At 43.0% G+C, this 19,880-nt stretch overlaps 1 protein-coding gene across 2 annotated transcripts in view; it reads left to right on the top strand.

Annotated features, from left to right (window-relative positions):
- CAPN3 (calpain 3) overlaps nt 1-18,047 on the top strand; it is a 51,544-nt gene extending 33,497 nt beyond the window's left edge. For both annotated transcript variants that reach the window (XM_048486337.1, XM_048486336.1), the window contains 7 exons: nt 5,076-5,133; nt 8,830-8,894; nt 10,566-10,634; nt 13,097-13,175; nt 13,310-13,426; nt 16,141-16,199; nt 17,670-18,047. In XM_048486337.1, coding sequence (XP_048342294.1) covers nt 5,076-5,133; nt 8,830-8,894; nt 10,566-10,634; nt 13,097-13,175; nt 13,310-13,426; nt 16,141-16,199; nt 17,670-17,696 — 474 coding nt within the window. In that variant the 3' untranslated portion in view covers nt 17,697-18,047. The remainder of the gene's footprint in view (nt 1-5,075; nt 5,134-8,829; nt 8,895-10,565; nt 10,635-13,096; nt 13,176-13,309; nt 13,427-16,140; nt 16,200-17,669) is intronic.
- Nucleotides 18,048-19,880: the final 1,833 nt, after the last annotated feature.

Below are 19,880 nucleotides of genomic sequence, written 5' to 3'. Positions count from 1 at the left end.
TAACTGTTTCTCTCTCTTGGCAAATTGGCAATAGTTAAATAGCACCTGTAAGGCCCTTAGCTAAGCCAGTCACAATGTGTCCAAAAACTGAAGTCTTGTGTGGTCAATGTTAAGATTGTTAGGTACAGGACAATGCCCTTCAGAGGTTCAATAACCAGTACCAAAGATTCCTCAGTGTCAAAGTGTATTCGTTTGGAAGCTGCAGCAATCAGGAGTGCTCCTTTGCGCAATCAGAGAGGAGGCTTGAGGCTCTATTGTTTACAAGCATCAATTATACCCTAACATTCTGGCCATCAGCCTTACTTTACATTTTTCTTCTTTAATCTCCACACTTATTTCAAGTCGAGCCTGTAAATCCTTTACCATCCCCATAGCTGATGTGATTCCCCCTTTCCTGTTTATTTTCTTGGGCATAAAATTTAATGCAGATGCTCCCACCCCTGTGTCTACTAAAAACTCAGTTTGTTGTTCTGTTGGGCTGACCCAAATAGTTATCAAGGGTTCACAATGTGGTCAGCCAAAATATAAGAACCCTGCCCCATCAGCATTCCTGAGGTCTGCTATATAATTAATTTCCCCTTTTCCAACTGCTGTCTTTCCTCATAAGGGCACTCCCTTTTCCAGTGCCCCTTCCACTTCCATTTTGCACACTGATTCCTTCTCAAAGCTAGACATTCTTGTTGCTGGGGAGGGTTATTTAACCCCAAGGGTGGTGGTTCCCTTCCCCTCCCTCTGCCTTGTCCTCCTCTTGGCCTCAACTTCCCTACCTCTCCCTCTCATATTCCCTTGCTCCGCCTTCTGAGTTTCTTTAATTGTTTGCATCATCAATTTCACATTTTTCTTCTCTTTTTCTACATCCTGTAAGCTATAGACTTTCTGAGCTTCCCTCAGCAATTCATTCAGAGTGCTTTCTTCCCATGCCTCTGATTTCTGTAGCTTTTTCCTAGTTTCTGGATTGGATTTTGTTACAAATTGAAACTTTAACACTCCTTCCTGGATAGGGATGACTGTGGCTCCCCCTACTGTATCAAACTCTGCATATGACTGGAAAGCCTTTCTCAAACAATTTAACCACTGGGAAGGATTTTCATCATTTTCCTGTTCGAAACTCATTGCCTCAGAGGCATTTTTCCCCACGGTAGCAGCCTTCTTAATTCCTTTTATTAAATAAGTGAAAAATCTGACATATATTCAATTGCCCTGGTTCATTCACATCCCAACCAGGATAATTCTCAGGAAACTGTGTAGCCAGTTGAGCCAAAATATGGCCAGGATTATCCCACCCCCATTCTTCTTTACCTGCCGTTACTATTAAACAGAACTCATCACAGTTGAAGAGCTTTTGGAAAATACTTTTCAGGGCTCCCCAACTATAATGCGGGGGACCTAACAGATCATCTACAGTCCTTTGTATCTCTCTCACCTTTTCTGCTGAATTAGCTAATACCCTATTTAGGGCTGTCCCCAAAACCCCATCCTCCGGTGGAGGAGTATTAGTAACAGGTGGAGTAACCTGACCCCCTCCTTCTGCTCCCTGCACCTTATTTTGATTCTAATTTAGATTGTGCCTTGGTGCTGGAGGTGGATAATCAAGAGGGTCCCACTATTTTGTCTGTGGCTCACCATCTATGACCTCTGGAGGGTGTCCCCTCCCCTCCCTTTCTTTCCCTTTTTACTATTCTTTTGTCCCAGGTATGTAGTGTATCTCAATAATCACTACTCACCAAGTCTAGGGCATCCCTTTTCCGTCGGGAATCCTCCCTCCCTTCCTCTTTTAAAATGTTGAGCACTGAGGAATTGGCTCTAAAGTGTGTCTCGGGTCTTGGCTTTTCTGGGCTCCAAGCTGTACCATGACTCCGACTGCCAAAAATTGGCGGGGTACGTCACAGAGGGATCATCCAGCCCGGAGCCAGAAATCAACAGATAATTTCATCCCAGACAAGGAGCCCCTAATTGTTAGGTACAGGGCAATGCCCTGCAGAGGTTCAATAACCAGTACCAAAGATTCCTCAGGTTCAAAATTTATTTGTTCAAAAGCTGCAGCAATCGGGAGCACTCCTTTGAGCAATTAGAGAGAAGGCTTGGGGTTCTACTGTTTACAAGCATCAATTATATCTAACATTCCAGCTGCACATGCCCTGTCCTTTACCCATTGGCTGGGCCGTGGAGAACATTCAGGCTTCCCAAAGTGCTCCTAATCCACCCTTTTACCCAACTTTTTCTATATTTGTGCATTTATATTTCAGGTACACACACACACACACCTGTACTTGGCCACTGACTTGTTAGTTACCATGTCTACTAGAATCTGGGTTTTTTTTTTACTCCTTATCTTTTCTTCATTCCTTTGTCTAAAGTTCACCAGCTATATCGGTGAGTTTCCAAGCAACTTTATTAAGAGCTAGTAATTTTCCACTCCACCCTGCTCAAATCCTGTATTTCTTTAATATGTATAGTGAACTGCCTTAATGCACAAGCTAATATATCTGACAAGATGAGGCTGTTTGTTATGTTATCTAATTGAATCAATTGGAGATTGTTTTTAAATTGGACTGTCTTTATTCCATTGAATAATAATGGTTATCTGTGAACCGGCCCTGTTTTTCACGAAGCTCTCCTTGATAGTGTTATAAACATTAACCCCACCCCCCCACCCCCCAAAAAATTTATTTCACACTTTGTTGCAATAAAGGGAGAAACCCCCCGCCCAAGGCAGGCTCTCCATTTTGGATTGCATTCAGTCTTTTATCTCCTACTTTGGCAGCAGTTGCCCTCCGCCTTTCCCCATTGGCTTAGGTACTTGGCGGTTACAATCTATCTGACCGCCTACTTCATATATTCCCCTAAACATGTTCCCCCACCCTGACTAAACATCCCATGTTCATTAAAATGAGGCATTTCATAATCGTAGGCATTACAGTCAGTATTTAACAGCTCATTGCACAGTCGTACTAGCAAGCAAGGTTACCCTTGGGCATTTTAGCCACTACACTGTAGCAAGTTTCCTGGGATTCTGTTTGATTAGGTTAGCTAGCCCCCCTACACATTCCAAAGCACCCTCTCTGTACTCCTTTGTTCAAAACCATCTGCTCTGCTCATGTTATCTCTCACAATAGGAGTGGCTCAAACCAGTTCTAAGTGATAACACAAACTGTCCTCAAACAAAGATGTCTGTTATTGCATACAGTGACCTTTGCAGCAAATCAGAGATGAAATTTCTTCTCTGATATATTGCTGTTCTAAATACTTAGTTCAGACTAAAAAAAATCAGCACAATTGATGTAGATTTAAAACAATCATATTAGTGAAGAAGCAAAAATATAATGGCATATACTGGCATGTAACTAATGCCAGTGCACAGAGATTGCATGGCATTGCCCCACATTCTTTTTCATTCATTCCAACAGTCATTCTGGGATCACAGTCACTGGATCCATGCAGCTGAGTAACTATGTGGGTCCGTGGGCTGGAGCAGGAGTGAGAATAGGATGGAATTGTCTCCCTCCACAATGGAGTTGTGCTTGCAGAAGAGGAAAGAGGAGCACTTTTGTCCAGGGCTTGAGCCCACAAGAGCTATTCCTCCAAGAGGGTCCAGCAACCCTAGGAATGATCTCTCTGGGTGTCAGAAAGGGCCACAAAAGCAGAAAGGAGCAAGAACATTCAATGCACAGAATGACTGAATATAGGCCAGTGGTGGTGAACCTCTAGCACGGGTGCCAGAGGTGGCACTCAGAACCCTCTCTGTGGGCACGCGTGCACAGAGTTCATCATGTGGGGGGGAAATTGCCCCCCCCCCTAGGCTGGCCTGGGCCACTGGACTTGATGTGCGTGCACCTCAGTGAGCAGGGAGGACTTGGCTGGCAGGCCTGGTGCCTGTGCTCCAGGTGGCTGCTGCTGGGGGGGGGGGGGCAGAGGCGGCAGAGATGCTAGAGAGGTGCAAAGCGGCACACGTGGGACTTGCTGGAGGCTACAGCAGGCTGACCCCTGCTTGAGAGGGTTATTCAGGTTAAATTGCCGCGTTGGCACTTTGCAATAAATAAGTGGGTTTTGGGTTGCAATTTGGGAACTCGGTCTCAAAAAGGTTTGCCATTACTGATATAGGCCAATGCTTTTTGTTTTTAGTAAAATGTCTTAAGCCTGCTCTGTCTATTGATCTAACACTTTTAAAAGTTTGTTTCTTGAATGTGATATTCATAAATTAGCGCTCATTTCTGCTGCTTTGGAATATCAAAACTAAGTCCAATAGGTTAATAATCATGATTAATAATTATTAATAATTAATAATTATCATGATGACCTACTCTAAAATTTCTTGGAATCCCTTAAGGTGCTAACTAGATGCATTGTGTCTGTAATTCTTGTGTCATGATATATCTGCAGCTCGGTCTAATGTAAAATCTTTTAAAGTGATCACAGAATGAAAGATGGTGTGTAATTCTATTTATTCTATTTACTTATCAATTTTATATACCGCCCTCCCCCGAAGGGCTCAGGGAGGTGTCCAACATCAATCATAAAAACATTTAAAATCAGCTAAACAATCAATACCCAATAATTAAGAACCATATATACTTTACAGATGGCTTTAAAACTTCCACCCCACCCCCTTACTTGTACGCGCGGGAGGCCAGATGTTTATTATATGGCAAGATGTCGATGTTACCCCGGCTGGCCAAATACCTGGCAGAACCGGTCTGTTTTGCAGGCCCTGCGGAAACTCTGTAAGTCCCACAGGAGTAATGCTTTCAGGAATGTTTGAGCTAAGGTACCAAACAGAATGAAAGAGAGTTTCCTATGTGGATATGCTTCCTGCAATATATAAAGGGTTTTAAGGCCCATATTATGGGTCCCCACATCAGTCTGAAGTCACATGCCACAGTGTGCTGCCTGCCACAAATACATGTAGACATTCTCTGCATACTAGAAATGTACAATTAAAATCTAAACAGCTTTTCAATCTCCACAAACTTTCCTGTTTCAAAGAGAAACTGAGCACATCAAGCTATCATTTTTGCAGTCTGTTACTTTGTGAGGGAAGTTACCATTTGGTTATACACTCTTCCTTTTCCTTACAGGACATGGAGATTAATGCTGATGAACTGAGAAATGTCCTCAACAATGTTCTGAAAAAACGTAAGCTTAGCTCACCTGTGAGCCTTATAATTCAACCTCTGATGTTCCGCTACATGTCATAGGGGAAATCTTTGAATGGGATGTGATGCTTGGAGTGGCACAATTAACCACCCCACCTCCCATCCCCTTGCACAGCAGGCCTATAGCCAGCATTTTTTTAGAGGGGAAATTTAGCATGATGGAGAGCAGTCCCTTATGTCTCTGTATTGAACCATGCTTTTGTTTTGGGTTTTTGCCATCAAGTCACAGTTGACTTATGGCAAAACTATAGAACTTTCAAGGCAAGAGACAATCAGCAGTGGTTTGCCATTGCCTGTCTCCACGTCACAACTCTGGCATTCCTTGGAGGTCTCCCATCCAAATACTTGCTGGGGTTGACCCTGCTTGACATTTGAGATCTGACAAGATCAGGCTAGCCTGGGCTATCCAGGTCAGGGTGCCATGCTTATACTTGTAAATAATCAAGTCAAGTGGTATATCATAGAAAAATGTATTAGGTTTATTACAAATATATTTACATGTAGAATATATCAACTGCTTTGTCTGGTAACAGAGAACATACATTTTCAAACTGTCCAATAGTACACATGTAGTCCCTCTTTGAAGAAATCAGTTCTGAGAAGTGAAAGTTGGTGGGAGGCAGGAAGATATAATGACTCAAAATCAGAGGCGTAGCTAGACCAGAATGCGCCCAGTGTATACTCTGGCTTTTGCACACACACCTTGTGGCGCCCCCGCGGTGCCCCACATGGCGCCCCCCACGGCACCCCACCCCACCCCACTTACTTTTAGGAAAAGAGCAGGCTGGAGAAGAAGGCCGGAAGCCTGCCTGCGTTGCCTGGGCCCAGTGGGAACTACATTTTCCAGGAGCCCCTGGGAAATGTAGTTCCCACCAGGCCCAGGCAACGAAGGCAGGCTTCTGGCCTGCTCCATTCCTAAAAGGAAGTGGGGTGGTGCGCCGCGAGGGGACGCCACAGGGGTGGTGCAATGGGGTGGGCTGCAGGGGGAGCGGAGGGGAGGGGGATTTTTCTGGCCCCCATGTGACTAAAAATGGTGCGCCCGGTGTGTCGCGCACCCCCTGTCCCCTGGTGGCTTCGCCACTGCTCAAAATACATAGTCTTCAAAGTGGTGCTGAATGTGAAGTCTCCTTTATGTGATTAAAAATTTCAGCATACTTAAAATCTACAAAATTTCAGGTCACTATACTGATGTAATAGAAAATGAATTCAAGCATAACAGTGTAATACCTTTCATTACATCGAACCTTATCTAACTTCCCTCCTCTTCTTCAGAATTGATATGAATTTTAAAGGTTTGGGGGAGGGTCATGGAAAAAGCCAACTGAAGTTTAGCACAGTGACGAAGGGAGGGAAAGTTGTGCTCTGGACATGAACTGCCCGTGCGCCCCCTCCCACCCTGACACACCCCGCCCCCAAATTGCCCCCGCCCCTGACACTTGACTGCAATGGTGGTGCCCAGGGCGAGCTGCCCCAGATGTCCCCATTACAGCTCCACCTCTGGTTTGACAAGATGTAGTATAAGAGAAATTATGCAAGTTAAATTGGATAAGATCACATACAATAGATTTCATACTGCACCAAGAGCTACTGGGATTTTTAAAAACCCTGTTCTTCCAGTCAGCGTGTGCGTAGCTATAGCTCAGAATCTAAAAGACCCAGTTTGAATCCCTTCTCTGGCATTTTCAGCCTCACATATTTTATGGAATGGTTTTTGTAACCTAGTAGCCCTTCGTGTAACTTGAAATATGCTTTCATCATGTAGTTTAATAAACTCTGTATCACACCTACTCCATTCTACCTTTTAGATTTTACAAATGGTTCTAGCCATGAGAGAGAAATGGAACCTCCATGTTCAGAGACAGTTTTCCTAAATGATGAATGAAATAACCTGCCAGAGTTACTCATCTGTATTTTCATCTGTATTGTCACATAATTATCACCTGAGGGAAGAGGGAGTGTTATTAGAATTTGAGTTGCGGTGTGAACACTTTGACTCTGCGATACACCACAATTTCCAGCTAGTATATTTCATCTGAGGACAGAAATTTCAGTTTTGAAGCTTACTGCATGGTTTTGACAAGTCTCCAACTCAAAGAATGGCTAGTAGATTAAAATAGTACAATAGTTTCTATTGTGCAGCAGAGTGCAACAAAATAAAACAATTTTTTACAAGATTTACCAGACCACGACCACACAGCCCAGAAAACTCACAACAACCAGTTGAATCCAGCCATGAAAGCCTTCGACAATTTCTTTTAGAAAGTGTACACAATGTGTTAGTTAATGCACATTAATGCACAGTAAATGCAGCACAGATGAAATGCTAACTAAGCAGCTAGTTGATTAAAGGGATAACTAGAGATTTGTGTTTAAAAGTAACAGTTATTATATTAGAAACAGGCTTCCCTTGCCTGGACCTAGCAGCAGTGGTGGGATCCAAAATTTTTAGTAGCATAGTGCCAATGGGGCTGGGCAGGGCACGATGGAGGCGTGGCTGGGCATTTTGGGGGCGGGGCATTGTTGGGTGGGGCTGTGGCAAGGATGCAGCCGCTGCGTCGGTCCTTGGGCGGGAAACGAATGCACGCAGGCGCAGGCTGCCATGCACGCCGGTGCACCTCCTGCTAGACTGCTTCAAGTTCTGCACGCTACTGCTGAGGAGCAGAGGAGGGGTGTAACTAAGGCAAAAATCACGTGGCAAAATCACCATTTAGTAACCCCCTCTCGGCACACACAAATAATTAGTAACCTACTCTCGGGAACCTGTGAGAACCTGCTGGATCCCACCACTGCCTAGCCAGATCCCACCACTGCCTGGCCAGCAAGGGTTGCCAGATCCAGAAAAACTCCTGGAGATTTGGAGGTGGACCTGAGGAGGACAGGGATCTCATGGAGGTACAGTCCACTCTCCAAAGCATCCATCTTCTCCAGGGGAAATGATCTCTGAAGTTTGTAATTCTGCAAGATCCCCAGGTCCCACTTGGAGGCTGGCATGCCTAACTTGATGCATCCTTCTATGTTGTGTCCATTCCTCAGCCTTGTGACTGACTGCTTTGCCTGCTTCCAGACTGTTTGGATTTGGGGAAGTGTCCGTGCACATGAAAAACAGCAGCCATAGCTGCTGGTTCCCACTTGGATTCTGTGCTGCCTCCAAGTATGAGCAGTGTGTTTTGTGTTCTTTGGGCTTGGAGGAAGGGCATCCAAGCCCAAAAAGTATGCTGAGGAGCACCAGCCACCTAGGCTCACCCTAAAATAGTGGACATTTACATGTATTTTAAGAACAGTTTTCCAAGGGACACCTGCCAACCCTATGGACTAGTGAAGGAACAGAAGCACCTCTCTCCTCTCTCTAGCTTCTACTGTGTTCCACAGCTTGGGTGGGAAACATGCCAGCCTGTGAGGCTAGAGAAGGGGAGGGCAACACTCAGCCCCTAACCAGCCTAATATAGCAAGAGAAATGCTGATTGGTGGGACTTGGCACATTTGGGGTGGGACATTTTACTGACTCCACCATAGCTATGGGCCCAGTAAACAGCTTCATGTGTTCAAAATGTTCAAGGTTTAAGGTTTAAAGGTTTAAAAATATATTAGGTGGGAAATATACTGTTTACTTGCAACATTTCCAATGCAATATAAATTATTTGGTTTTATGGTATTTAATTGCAATAACTTATTTTAGACAAGGACCTCAAGACAGAAGGGTTTGCACTAGAGTCCTGCCGCAGCATGGTTGCTGTAATGGATGTATCCTTTTCAAATCATATGCAACAAATCATATGCACAGTCAGAAGAGAACTGGAAGTTAAAACGGCCCTGATGCAGACCAAGCTGAGCTGTCTCACAGCACTAGAAGTCAGTGCAACAGGGGCTACTCAGGGCCACAGTACATGATATATCCGACATATGTTGACTCATGGATGCACAACCCAATTCACAGTCAAGCGTATATTGTGGTATTCAGTGCTTGTTCATGCAGCATTATGGGAAGAGGGCAGGGAGAGAAGGAGCTTCTAGTTTCTCCACCACAGTACTTTTGCCAGAGGAAAAAGTTATGGAGTGGGATTTTTTGCCCCTTTTCCTCTGGCTCCACATATCCTGGATACAAGGAGCCAGAAAAAAGGGGCAAAAGGGTCTCTCCCACCCTTTGTGCTAGCAAGTTTGGAGGTAACACCCGATGCACTCTGGCTTATAAAATGATTCTTTCAAAAAGTATTAAACATAAACTCTTCTGAATTCAATGATATCCTCTCATTTTCATCAAGTATTGTGTACAATTACCATCCTTATTGATAACATAAATCCAATCCTGTTTACATCCGTTCAGGTAAATAATACATTCATAAAGTCTCACGGAGGCAGTTTCTATTTTTCAACAGTTCATCGTTCATCAGTTCATATAACATCCATACTGGTAAGCAATATCCAGAATTTCATAAAGTCCCAAACAGATCCAGGTACTGAAATAGAATTTACTGTCTTTTATTGCAGCATTGGCAGTTTGCTTACATTTTCCTTGGTGACTGGTACGGCCCTTTTGTCATTGCTATAGAGATTGGAGGAAACTTGTAGAGCATTGCCCTGACATGACATCATCTTCCCCAAACACTATCCTCAAAATCTCCTGGCATTCCCCAAGGAATTGCTGGCAACTTCTGGCATCAGGAATCAGTTAAATGTAGTAGCTGTTGAGAGACCTGATTCATTGGGAGGCCCACTGCTGCCACCTTTACATTTCCCCTGCTGCCTGCCTATATGCCCTTCTCCTGCCGCCCATTTGTGCATCCTTTACCACCTTGCTGTCTACATACCCTTCCTACAATGGCACTGGGCAGTGTGGGCAGCCAGGAGCATTACCCACATGCACCATAGAAAAAGCCCATGCCAGTAGCCATGCAAAAGAACCCAGAGTATATAGTGCAAAAAAATGAGCATGACTTCACAGGCTGAGAACCAGAGACAGAGAATACAAAAAAATAAAGTTTTCTTTACTGCAGCTGAGGAAAAAGTGGGGAAGTCCAGATGAAGTCATAACAATGCACTTGGATTGGATTGGAGCTGAGGAAGGCAGAAGACTTGAGGTAGGGAAGAGACATGCCCTGGAAGGGCTTTCATGGCAGGACGCTTTTAAGATAAGGAAAGCGGGAAGAAAAGAACTCTTGAAGTAAATCCACTAAGTCCTTTTGCTTGTACACCAGAGGGGCAGAAACCAAGGCCAACAAAAATGGAGGCAGAATGGTTATGGCAACAAGATGAACCGAGGCTGAATAACAACATGTTGTCTAGTGTTTCAGTAAATTAACAATTAAGTGGGTGTAACAAATATTCTGTCTTTGAAAATAAATTCCCCCTTAAAGGAACTCTGGTTTCACTTCTTTTGTTTCATGAATTGTTTTGACTTAAATGCTAATATCACAGACAGATGGTTCTGGGAAGATAAATCTTGATGAGTTTCGACATCTTTGGGACAAGATTAAAAGCTGGCAGGTATTGTGAAATTCTTGCATGTTCTTTCTTTTAGAGGTAGCATTTAGTTGCATGGAGGGAAATGGTTTGTGGATGTCAGACATAGAATAGCGGAAAATAGCGTAACAGCAAAAGAGTAGGACTGCTCTGTGGAGCTAATTTGGTCAAAGGGCAGGCTATAAAAATTCTAAGTAAACTTTTGTATAAGTATAAGAGCAATGCAAAAGGTCACCAGTCCCAACACACACAAACATTCACAGAAAGCCAACATAAAGGGAGAAGAGTAAACTAGAAGTTTTGTTTTGCTTTGTTGGCTTTTCATGTGGGTAGTGATTTTGAGGTAGGATTGCTTTTAAATATTTATGCACATACATTTCCAACTACCTTTTGGGCACACATAGTTTTCAGTGTTGTTCACAATTCATTTTGAAAGCACAACTCAGATAAAAGAGGTTAAAACTCATAAATGTTTCCAATAAAGCCATGTATGAGAACACTGTTTTCCAACATCATTTCTATAAAACTATAGAATGCGTAACATTCTCTTGTCTGTTCAGACTGAAGGCTTTCTGAAAAAGGAAGGTATTCAGCCAATTCAGAAAGCCCTAAGGCAGGGGTGGCCAATTGGCCATGCTGGCAGGGGCTGATGGGAATTGTAGTCCATGAACATCTGGAGTGCCATAGGTTGGCCACCCCTGCCCTAAGGGATGTGGTCACCTTTGCCTCCTGAAGGAGGGCATACCACAGGCAGAGCAGGACAGCAGTGGAAAAGATTCTCCTTGTAAATTGAGCTTTTCTCCAGTAAATTGAGCTTTTGCTGATTCATCAAAGCCCACTGTATAAATTGGGCATTAATAGTGGAAGGAGTCTTTCATGTAATCAGGGCTCAAGCCATTTAAGAATGGGGACCTTTTGTTGAACTCTGAAAGAAATTGGAATTCTATGTAAATGACATAACACTGGCTCAACGTTATCTCTTCAGTGTGCCCCAGTAAGGACCCCAGTTGCCACATTTTGTACCAACTGCAGTCTGAAAAATCTTCAAGGGCAGCCTCGTGTAGGACACGCTGCAGCAGCTGTTTTTAGATGTTATCAAGGTCATATATCATCATGAAAAAATATAGCTATGCCCAGCAAACAAATCAGTATAGTGCAGTGGTGGCGAACCTTTGGCACTCCAGATGTTATGGACTACAATTCCCATCAGCCCCTGCCAGCATGGCCAATTGACCATGCTAGCAGGGGCTGATGGGAATTGTAGTCCATAACATCTGGAGTGCCAAAGGTTCGCCACCACGGGTATAGTGTCATCCAGAATTTGTCAAACTCCAGTTACTGAATCAGCCATTGTTTCTATCAATAACACTTCCATCTTGTCTGTTTCAAATTATCATCCCTCCCTGTGCATTCATAGGTAGTATATTCAGGTGGAGATTTATACTGCTTATCCCATGAATATTTGAAATTGGCACTACATCAGAATAATGGACAAGGTTTCTTATATGGTCAGTAACAAGGAGCTTGCTATATGAATCGCAGGGACACTCAAAATATTCCCCTTCATTTTAACTGTTTTTAAAAAAGCATTTATTTGCCTTGTTCAGGAATGGTTTTAGCCACAGGGCAATAGGAGGAGCTGCCCTGGGTGTTGGGCAAGGTGAGCCCCTGGACCTCCCACAACTCCTCTCTCACAGAGGAAAAAAGAAGAGGAAGAGTCAGCAGCCCCACAACTTACCTGCTCCCTCCTGGGCTTGAGCAGCTCACTTTGGTGCTCAGTCCCCAGCTGTAGGCACCTCCATGGGCTCAGGCAGTGGCCAATTCTGTAAGTAACCACCCATTTTGGGGCTCAGGCAGTGGCAGGCCACCAGTGGTGGCAAACCTTTGGCACTCCAGATGTTATGGACTACAATTCCCATCAGCCCCTGCCAGCATGGCCAATTGGCCATGCTGGCAGGGACTGATGGTAATTGTAGTCCATAACATCTGGAGTGCCAAAGGTTTGCCACCTCGGCTAGACCCTCTCAGAAGCTTGAACTAGACAGCAACTGCTTCAGCAGCCCTAATGCAAACATATTTTCCTTGCCCCTTGCTTAAGCCTGGGAGGCTAGCTGGGGAGACTGCTGGCAGTGATTCTGGGGTCCCATCTTGGATTTTGCCCATAGCCCTAGAATCACTGCCCTGACCTAATTTTCCCTCCTTGCTGCACCCCCCCATGCCACATCTCCCCTGTGACATGAGCTTTCTGAGGGGTCACAAGCTCTATTTAGCTTTCATTTTGTTTGGTTCAAATGAGTACCATTAGGTCATAAAAGCAGCGTATGTTTTATATGATTTTGAAACAATACGTCTAGTTTTTACTATTCTCTGTAAATGCAGGGTATTCTGCTTCATGGAACATTACAGGGTTTGTGCTGTTTTTTGAGTGGAAGGGTCTGAATGTCATCACTGACATTGTCATCATCATTATGTCTTTTCTTTCCCAGAAAATTTTCAAACATTATGACACAGATCATTCAGGAACCATTAACAGCTATGAGATGCGAAATGCTGTTGAAGATGCAGGTATCACAGAAGGGTCATTGACCAAATTGGTTGGGAAGGATGTTTGCCAACCTATTTTCCTTGTTTCGCTTTTTATAGAAGTATAGACTGTAATTATAATCATGGCTATATGTGTTGTGTATTTTCCTTTTCAGGATTTCAGCTGAATAACCAGCTTTATGACATCATTACTATGCGCTATGCTGACAGACATATGAACATTCAGTTTGACAGTTTTATCTGTTGCTTTGTGCGACTAGAAGGAATGTTCCGTAAGTCTGTATACTGTCATTTAAAATATGTATGTCACACCATTCAACAAAAATGACATCAAAACTACTTAAAATCACATAAAATATTAAAACCAATACATTATAAATTATTATACAAAAAGCAATTAAAATACAGGATACATAGTAGTAGAACCTCCCAGCCATGTATTCTCTCTCAGAGGTATACCTAAAAAAAACTTGTCCTCTAGAAGAAAGCAGTCAGTTTTCCCATTAAATTTCTCATGTTGTCCTCTTATGAAAATTTTCAAATGCAAATTTGGAGAGAATCTGTTTCTATGAGTACAGGGCTTTTTGTGGCAATACTCACAGGACTACTGGTCCTGTGGGACTACCTTTGAGAGGGGGCTCTCCCAAGGCCTGATGGAGGAATTAATGGAAATTGGTAAAATCTTTTATATAAGAACAATCAGGTTTTGTTTTATTTTACAGTAAAATCATTGGCAGAACTACTGCCATGTACAGTGACATAAGTATAGATTTTTTTATGGAGGGGGGTTCGGGGAGCAGGGCCACGCCTCCCCAAGGCCCGCCCTGGCCTCAGTGCTTATGAAAGCAGCTCTCCGAGGCCGAGGACAGCAGACTACTCTGCCCTGCCCCCCCCAACTGGGTTCCCAACTGGCAGCCTCTTCTGCCCCCCCCCCTCCGGGCAGAGGCATAGCTAGGGAAAATAGAGCCCGGTGCAAAATTTGAGTTTTGCGCCCCCCCCTCATGGGCAGCTGCTGTGATGCTGGAATCCACCCCCAAACAGCCTCACTTTCAATGGTGTTTAAACTAGGGAGCCCAGATTCTCCTTTTAAATCCACCTTAAAGGGAGAATCTGGGGTCCCCAGTTAAAACAACATTGAAAGTGATGCTGCTTTGGGGTGGATTCTCCCCCACCCTGAAACAGCATCACTGTCAATGTTTAAACTGGGGCCCTTCGCTGCTCACCTGTTCAAGAGAATCCACCAGCGGTGCTCCACCCCCTCCCCACGCCGTCATCACTGGCATCAGCCAACCAGGCAGCTGGGACAGGGAAGCTGGAAGTGGCTTGGGATAGCCGTCTTGGGCTGTGCCTCTCTAGGAATGGGGACTCTTTTCCATTAACCCTTAGGGCAACTCTGCAAAGGAGGCTGAGAGGACCCAAGCCAAGCAGAGCCGCAGTGCAAGGACGAAAGAGCTGCATGCGGCTCCAGAGCCGCAGGTTGCAGACCCCTGTTCTATTATCTCCCATTGGAAACAATGGGGAATGGGTGTACCCTCTTTGGGAGTCCATAACTTTGCACACCCTGAACCAAACCTCACCAAACCTGGGTGGTATCATCAGGAGAGTCTCCCAAAAAGTCCCTGAAATTTTGGTGCTGTTAGCCTAAAAGCTGCACCCCTTGCAGGCCAAAAACTGAAAAAACACTAAAAAAATACAAAACCCCCACAAACGAGCTTTGGATATGTAATGGGGAGGGGTTGAACCCGGGAAACCCCCCCTTACCTACATCCTTGGCCATGTACTCTGCTCCTGTCCTCTACCCCTGGAAGGTTAAATGGGAAGCCGCCTCCTGGAAAAAAGTACTTGAATGGTTGGAGGGGTTCGGGAGAGATTGTGTTCTGCTCCTCCCCAGATATACTTGTTCTATTTGATGGGTTGTTGTTTGTCTTCGCATATTATAAGATGCTTTGAATTCGCTTTGAGCAGAGAAAAGCAAGATAAAAATACTCAAATAAATACATAAATTCTTCCAATTGCTTTTACGAACTTAAACTGCTTTTTGTCTGCCATTGCAGGCCTTTCTTCTTTGATAGCAATTAAAATCAAACAAACATAGGTCCTCTACAGATCTTGTAAAAAAGGAAGATTAGAAGCTATTTTCATCACTTCCATTGCAAAACCCAGGCTCTAAACATTTCTTTCTGAAAATTATAATTCTAAAACCAAAAGTCCTGCTCTCAGTGGGATGGGTGTTATTTTTAAATAAAATTAACAGCAAGACCTACTGATTTTTAACAAATCACATATCAAACTATTGTTTGATACTTAGCTTTTTTTGTCATTCACAGCTGACTTATTGCAACCCCATAGGATTTTCAAGGCAAGAGACGTTCAGAGGTGGTTTGCTATTGCCGGCTCCACATAATGACTCGAATATTCATTGGAGGACTCCCATCCTACTTGCCAGGGTTGACTCCTCCTGGGCTATATTTTCTTGGTCCATTTTATGACTTTGTGGGCAAATTATGTTGCTACCAATCACAAGCTGAACACATTAAAGAAATTGAAGAGAGAAATCCTTTTCTCTGTAAATCTGACTCCTTCACTCTTCTGGCCAAACTGAAATATTCTGAGGTGTGAAGGCCAAAATGAGATTCATCTTCTGCTTCACCCAGAATGCCTCATCGCTTAGTGAAACTTCAGAAACATGGTAGTTAAAGTAGAAGACTGCTGTGGAGAAAGGAATAAGCAAAAAATTCCCCTTCTTACCCAAGCCAATAGGCTTACTGAACATGGAAAGAAGCTTAGGATCTAAGTCCATGAATATTTATCTCACATAGTACATTGCACCAATGAGCAGTAAACCCCATAATCCATTATCAGCTTCTAGAAATGTTGAAGTTATTAATACCTCACAGTACCTGTGACTGGTCCTTGTCTTACTGTTCAGAGTGATGTATATTTTACGTCGAGATTCTCCATTTACTATTTTTCTTCTGCTCCATAGGTGCATTTCATGCATTTGATAAAGATGGAGATGGAATTATTAAACTCAATGTCTTAGAGGTAAATATTTTTAATTGACATGTTTGGGAGATGGTGGGAAGCATGCCTCAAATTAGATCTTTTTTGGATCACTTTTCATGTTGCAGTTTCCCTGAACAGTAAAAGGTAATCATAGACAACTGCACTGCAGGGAAATCATGGGACTCCTGGCTCTCTTCTACCACTTGGCAGTAAATCTTATTGGGTGGGAGGCCATGGAAAACCTGTGATGATGGAAGGGACTGCTGTCATTAAAGGAGGAATTCCTTGGCTGTTCCCTACGAACACACCCCAGTTTTCCCTGTGAAATGCTGTTCCTAAGGCAAATAGACATCCAAAGAAGGGATCTGAAAGTCTGCTATGGAAGAGGGAAATAGGCAAAAAAACACCCTTTCCCCTTCCATCAGTGGAAGTTTTCTCTAGATGCAGTCCATCATCTGGGGAGAAGAAACTGATAATCAACTTCCACCCCATATAAGTTATCACTCTATTATGTAGTTAGGGAAATTATTTGAAGTGGACCTCAAAGCATGTTTATTTGAGCTGAAGGACAGAAGGGTTTGGCACGACATTCCTACCAGTGCATGCATCCGGTATTTTCAAGTACCAGTTTATAGATGAAATCTGCATTACAGTAATTCTTTATCTCCAAATAACAGAAACCCAATTAAGAACAGTTTTGGTTGAACACTGCCATTGCTGGCTGAACAAGAAGCAAGAGTTGAATTGTGGCTATGGTGCAGGACTTAGGTTCAGAATTTGGGAATGTCTGAGTATATATTGGTGTTAAAATAAAACACTGTATATTTTGTCAAAGGCTTTCACGTACTGTGTGGTTTCCGGGCTGTATGCTGCTAGAACATGGCCATACAACCCCGGAAACCACACAGCACCCCACTATATATTTTACTTACTGCTAATACCCATTAACAGCAGGATAGAAATGTGTGTAAATAAAGCAAATGGAAGAAAAAATGCTTCATTAGACAAACTGGCAAAGATATGAACCTCTGTAGATTTATAAGGAGAATCTGGATAAAGCTCACATACCAAAGTTAAATACAATAATTGAATGCAGATTAGTTAACCTTTAACACCATGCATTGCTCTACTATTATACTTACTTTCAGGACTGTGAAAGAGTAATTTGCCAATCCTTTCAGTGCCTGCTGATCCATTTTAATTGTTAGAGCTCAGTTCAGAGCTTCTGAGTTGGCTAAGATGGATATGTCTTGTTAGTGCTGCTTCCACAATGAAAGGGAAGTCTTGGAAGTTTAAGGTTGCCTTTTAGACAAGACATCCACTTCTAGTAGTATGGGAACAAGGCAAGCAGCAGACTGCCAAGCCTGTTCCTTTCCATGTTTATCTGGAAATAAATCTTACTGGGTTTTTAAGGGCTTGTTTTTAGATAATTCAGAAGTTTCCATGCATACCCCCTGTTCTGCATTTGGTCAAATATTCTTTGTAACTTACTGCTTTTTTTCTTTCCAGTGGCTACAGCTCACCATGTATGCATAAAACTTCACCTGTCTCCGCTCCCCCACCAACTGCATGCTGATTTTGCCTGCTGCCCAACATTTGTTTGCACTACTAGTGCATCTGAAAGCTACAGGGGAAGGCAAGTGCAATGCAGTTTCACACACAAGCAACATTTTTCTTCCTCTATCAGATGACTATCATTTTTCTGAAACTGAACTTCCACCTATTGGCAACTGAGGTATGCAGTATGGCATCTTCCAAATAAAATGGCGAAGGGATACCCTGTGCAAGGTTCCAAGGAGTCAGGCATATTGAACAAAGAATGATCATTGGAAAGCAATGCTAAATTTGTGAAATATTTTATTTTTAAATAAATGCAGTACACAACTATCTGTTGAGCTTTTTGGAGCCTATTCATATAATTCCCTTAGTACTCTGCAGCCATCTCCAGGCTTTCCGGGGGGGTGGGGGGGGGGAGGAAGAGAGATTTGCAATCTTATGGTCAAAGCTTCCTGCTGTGAAGGCTACACACACAACAGTAAATTTCCTTACAACATTACTTAGGCTGTGCTTAGTTCATTTACTGTGAATACACCAAACCCATGCCAAAAAGTTGGAATGCTGCAGGACATGTCAGACTCTGAGTTAAATACTACAGCTTGCTGCATGTGTGACAGAAAGATGATACAACAGGTGAAAACTAACTAGCTAGTATATGGTGTGAGGCTTGAATAGAAGATACCTCCAACTTGTTCCCCAGAGCCAGTATGTATTTATTTATTTAATTTATATCCCACCCTTTCCCCATAGGGGAATAGTCCTGTTGGTATGCTTACATCTGGTTTACCTGATGGACAAGGCCTTTTACAGCCCAAACCAGATCTTGGGGTTGGTGCTGCTGCTGCGCCACATCCAGAAGGCCTCCAGGTGGCACAGGGAGGCAGTTAGAAGGGTTGGGGGGAAGCCCCAGCACTTAGAAGCTCTCCAATCACAACCCTAAAGCCTGTATGGAAGCTAACTAAAGTCTACTTTTTTCTATTAAGAATATGTCTCTTAGTAGATGGACAGAAGAGGAACCCATGGCCTGGACCACAGGAGGGTAACTAGTAGGTAGGAGACATTTTTCATATCCAGGCACCAAACTTTACATTATGAAGTTCATCAGATGAGTGGCCAACTTTCCAGCACACCACAAGCTCAGCTGCACATGAGATATAACACTGGGTTGTGGGAGTTCAATTCCTTCCACATAAATGTACTTTCTTCTACAGAATTTAAGATAAGTTCCTGAAAAATAACAGAACTGCACGCATTCTATACAGCCAAGTTATCCAGAAGTTATGGATATGGCAGGATAACATACATAGGTCTAAAAGCCGGGAACTATTTTTTTGGGACAAGTTATACACTTATATCCTGGTCTGGTAATTTCCTTTGTGCCCAAGAAATCCAATAGGCACATGGACATTTCTTAACAAGGCTTTCTCCATTAATTTGAATGGAGATGGAAAATTTATTTATTACATGCACCGTGCAGAGGGTACTGTACTAGGTTTGAGGTCTTCACAAGGTTTTTTTGCCAATAAAATAGATTCTTGTGAATCTGGCAATAATAGGCATGGATTTTTTACTAGGAACGAAATTAGGCAGGACAGATGGATAAAATTATATAAAAGTACTTTGATGTGGGTGAGTTGTTCTATAATGCTATTAATGCATTTCAATAACTTTCCCCCCATGTACTGATGAATAAAAGGATTATTCAATTGCCCCCAACACTTTTCTGACATTAACAAAGATTTTGAATGTGTTAATCTTTAAAACGCTGCTATGTTATACATCATCACTATCCTGGAGGCAAATTATTTGTATCCCTACGTTAAAGTGAGTCAAAATATGCATTATGTAAAAATATTTTACCGATATTTATGTAAACCTATTTACATTTTATGCAGATAACATGGAAGCTAATCATGCAATTGCAAATAAAGGCACGTGTTTTCTTAAGAGGGTGCATAGACATTTACCAATTCCCCTCCTGCTGCAGCCCACTGAAATTTTGTTCCTGGGAGTCAGCAGAGGCAGAGTGATGAGAATTGCCACCCAAATTAAGAAAACTTGTGGAATTTGCAAGACAGAAAGATTCTTAAATCAAATGTTGAATAACTTATTTTCTGCTCCATTGCCACTTACAGCCCAATCAAGATTGGGGGGGAGGGGGGA

This window comes from Sphaerodactylus townsendi, linkage group LG02 (genome assembly GCF_021028975.2).
Source record: "Sphaerodactylus townsendi isolate TG3544 linkage group LG02, MPM_Stown_v2.3, whole genome shotgun sequence".
Taxonomy (NCBI): domain Eukaryota; kingdom Metazoa; phylum Chordata; class Lepidosauria; order Squamata; family Sphaerodactylidae; genus Sphaerodactylus; species Sphaerodactylus townsendi.
The sequence above is the reverse complement of the archived record's forward strand: the minus strand, read 5'-3'. Positions and strand labels throughout refer to the sequence as shown.